Below are 3,982 nucleotides of genomic sequence, written 5' to 3' on the forward strand. Positions count from 1 at the left end.
TTGACAAGAGAAAATCTCATGTGCTATTATCTTCTTTAAATATCTCTGAAGATGTATGAACACCATGACAGCTACAAAGTCTAAAACACTTAGCTGCCCCTTTCACCTTTGATGGGAGACAGAGAAAGAATTTTAATAAGAGCATAGCCAAATGATACAGAGATGCCAAAGAGGAAAAGGATTAAGACAACTTATTTGACAATACATTTATTTCAGTCAGTATTTATTGAGAAAGATCTCTTTCAGGACAAACCAGCTACATAATTTGTGAGGCCAGTATAAAATGAAAATGCAGGATCTCCTTCAAAAATGAACAGGATTTTGAGATGGCAACAACTGCACAGGTTACCTGCCCACAATCTGCCATGAACCAGGTGAGGCTTTTGATCATGGACACAAATACAAACACATAAATCTTGCTTTCAAGCAAATGAGAGAAAAACACAAAAATTTTAAAATTACTGCTTGGAGTAGGAAGAGATGAGTGTATTTAAGAAGAACAGTCCAATTTGGGGTATAAAGAAGAGCTTTCCCCTGGACGATCCAGGGAAGTTCTTAAGAAAGAGGCATCTGAATTAAAATTTAAAGTGATGTACATGTGGCTGAAGTAGAAAAGATATTCTGGAAGATGGGAGGGAAAAAAACAGATTTCCAAAAGGGTGTGGGTCTCTGACAGAACAAACCGCTTTAGCAAAATCATGCTTAGTTTAGAGCTATGAATCATGTTTAAACAGAACCAGAAAGGGATTTTATGTGGAAGGTAAAACTAATGACACTAGAGTTGACTTAGTCTGGCTTTCCATTTCAAGAGTCTGTTTTTGATCCATGATTCCTGTGCCAAGCAGAGCTGATGTCCTAAATTCCTGGGGTCTTTGGTTTTGGCTTCTGTGGGAAAGGCAGGGTGGGAGATAGAGAAGACATCCTGATTTGAGCTGTGGGAGGAAAAGAAGATCTCGGTCAGATAAGGGAAATCAGATAAAGGAGAAAGGTAGGAAAAAAGAAAGAAGAATAAGCTGATAAGAAGCTGAAGAGACAAAACAAGACAAGACTCACCTCTGCTTTTTAAATGATGAATCAACTATAACCAGCATGACCAGGGTAACTATTACAATTAAGCAAATCAATATTGAGAAGAAGGAGTATCCACCTGGGTGGGGATAAAATGAGAAAATCAATCTATAAAGTGCTCTTTCTTCTACCACAGTTAATGCTTCTCATTTCACAGTGGCGGGACCTCCCCAGAGTTTTACTCCACCTTTTCTAGAGTCCTCATTTCAATTCTTCCTGAGTCTGTGTCTCTGATCTGTCCACTTTTTCTCTCTTTCATCAAATCTCTGGGTCCTCCTTTTTTTTCTCTCTAGTACCTCTAATCCTCTTCTTGCATTTTCTTAAAATCTAGCTGCTGTCATGCTGCACCCTTCTTTTCATGGATTCCCCCACCTGTATCCTCTTGTGCATAGCATTTCTGGCCATTTTTCTAAGTTCCTCACTCATTAGCTGTTTTTACTATGAGAAGACTATCACCTCCCATCAGGCCCCAGTTCTCACTCACCCCAGTGGATGATGATGTCCTGGCCTCCTAGGCTGCTGTGCTTCACTCGGCAACTCAGGCCAGCTGCCTCCCCAGCCGACACATCCAGGGTTACTCGGAGATACCAGGTCCCATCAGCATTGGGCAGGACATCACCTCGCCGAGACCCTGGGTGCTTCTGTTTGCCCCTCATCCACATCACCCATATGGGCTTTGGATGAAAGCCAGAGACATGGCACACCAACAAAAGACGGCCAGGCCCGGGACTGGGGCCTTTGGATACCCAAGCCTGTGGCTTCACTACAGAGGAAAGAGGAGGAGAAATAGAATTTAGGAGGGCACCCTAGGCTACAGCTTAGTGACTTAAGGTTCCTTAAGTAGTTTGAGTAATCACTCCTTTCTCTTTTCTAGGAAGTAATTCTAAATCCAAACATCTCACCCTCTAGCTTCTTATTATGTGTTTCAAAAGGTTGATAAAGAGTAGAAAACTCAAATACAGGTGTGGAAGCCCCAGGAATCGGAAGGGAGAAAGAGTTGGGCTCACCTTGTCTTTCCAGTTCTGACTTCCCTGCTTTAAGGATTCCTGCCAGAAACCGAGGGCAGGTGTCACTGAGAAGCCTTTGCACAACTTCTTTAATAATTCGGTAGTGGTTGAGCACCTTACAGACATTCTCAGCTCGACTTCCTGCTCCTGGAGATGGCTTCCAGGAATTTTCTTGGAAACTCAGGAAATCTAATCCTTGATACGCTCCATTTAAGAAGGTTTCCAAAGCCTTCCCAGTATGAATTAAACATCCAAATGATACCTGGAGCTCAAAGGGGTCTGCGGGTAGATAAGGAAGAGAGAATCAATATGGAAAGAATTACAGGGAAGGAAAGTAAAGAACCTAGAGATTTAAAGGAAGGAAAACTTGCCGGGGGATCACATGGAAGGCCAGAGGTGGGACAGGAAAAGGAAAGGAAGTTTGTGGGAAGAAAATTTGGAGGTAATAAAGGTATTTTGAAATAATTAAGGGGAGGGCTAGGCAGAAGGCTGTTAGGGAAATAGAGGGCATAGACTGGAAGAGCAGACCAGGGAGTGGTTAGGTACAGGCAGAACCTTGTAAACACGGAAGAAAGGAGAGCAGAGTCTTGGTTGGGAAGGGCTGACTCTGAGGCCAGGGTGCTGGGCAGAAGATCAAGAGCAGACAGTTATTCAAGGTCTAGAACGTGATGGTATTTTCAGAGGTGTGAGAGCTATGTGTATTGGGGTGGGAGAAATAGAGTGGGAGTGGTGGTGAAGGTTGCAGCAGAGGGACAGTGCGGAAGAAGAGACAAGGAACAATGTCAGCGTCCATATTCCATCTATCCTTTGAAAGATGGTCAGAGCCTTCTGGCAAATATTATCTTGAAATAAGGAACTCACATTCAAACTGAAACTGACTGGCATAGGCCTGCACTTCCCGTGGGAAACTGTGGAAGTACAGCTGCAAGAGTGCCTGGATGTTCTTCAGCTCCTCCTTGCTGAAGTTACCCTGGGACCAGGGCCTCAGAAAGCGAATGGTGGCCAAGACACTATCCCAGCCATGAGTCTGCAGGTCGCCCACCCAGCCAGAGCCCTGGGTGTGCGTCCAGCTGTGGTTGGCAAAGGAGGAGATCTGGATCATGCGGAAGGAGGGGGATTCTTCTGCAGCCAGATGATGGGGTCCTGGAACCTGAGGATCTGAGAGAGGGAGTGAAAGCATGGGGAAAGCTGGCCCCATAGAGGAGAGGATGCATGGAGATGGTTACACAAGTTGCACATATTCCCATAGCCTCTGCCCCTGGGCCAGCATCCTCTCCCCAAAATCAGGCAGATTAACTGAGACTATGACAAAGAATACTTTACTTGGAACTTACCTTGTGCGCAGACTCCAAGGGTATCCTGTAGGTGCATTACTCCCTTCCCCTGGGGCCTCCCCAGAACCTCTCCACCCTGCAGTGCCCAGCCAAGGGTATCTTTCCATCTGGGATCATCTTACCCACTGTGCTTGTGCCATGGCCAAGAAGTCCCTTGAACAGCAGAGGTAGCAGAAGCAGCATTGAAGCTCTGTTAGGTGAAGGATGCCTGCACAGCCAAGCTGCCCTCAGAGCTCAGACACGGTTCCCCTCTCTACCCTCTCGCCCTCTCATCTGACTTCCCTTGGCACACCAACATGCAAACCTCTGCCTCTGCCGACTTCCCTGCTAGAGAAACCCTACAGCCTCTGGCAGTCACGGGCCTCCCACACAGTCTCACTTCCCCTCCCCTTCTCCCACTAGCTGGCTTCCTGATTTTCTTCTGCTTGTGCCTATGCCCTCCTGACCCCCTCTACTGCATCCAGTCCTGGCTTCTGAAGTCTATTGTCTATGATTTAGCTGGAATACTTAGCATCTTTTAGTCTTGGAGAAATCGAGTCCATACTCGGCTTCTCAATGTCTTCCTCTATGAGA

The 3,982-nt window shown here is 45.9% G+C and overlaps 1 protein-coding gene across 1 annotated transcript; it reads right to left on the reverse strand.

Moving 5' to 3' along the window:
• Nucleotides 1-226: 226 nt before the first annotated feature.
• Nucleotides 227-3,700, reverse strand: LOC136161218 (T-cell surface glycoprotein CD1e, membrane-associated-like). Its single transcript, XM_065925891.1, has 6 exons — nt 3,532-3,700; nt 2,937-3,233; nt 2,076-2,354; nt 1,553-1,831; nt 1,054-1,147; nt 227-932 (listed from the first exon to the last, which is right to left on the reverse strand). The coding sequence occupies exons 1-6, from the start codon at nt 3,590-3,592 to the stop codon at nt 776-778; spliced, it is 1,167 nt and encodes a 388-aa protein (XP_065781963.1). The 5' UTR covers nt 3,593-3,700; the 3' UTR covers nt 227-775.
• Nucleotides 3,701-3,982: the final 282 nt, after the last annotated feature.

The sequence above is a fragment of the Muntiacus reevesi genome, chromosome 1 (genome assembly GCF_963930625.1).
Source record: "Muntiacus reevesi chromosome 1, mMunRee1.1, whole genome shotgun sequence".
NCBI classification, from domain to species: Eukaryota; Metazoa; Chordata; class Mammalia; order Artiodactyla; family Cervidae; genus Muntiacus; species Muntiacus reevesi.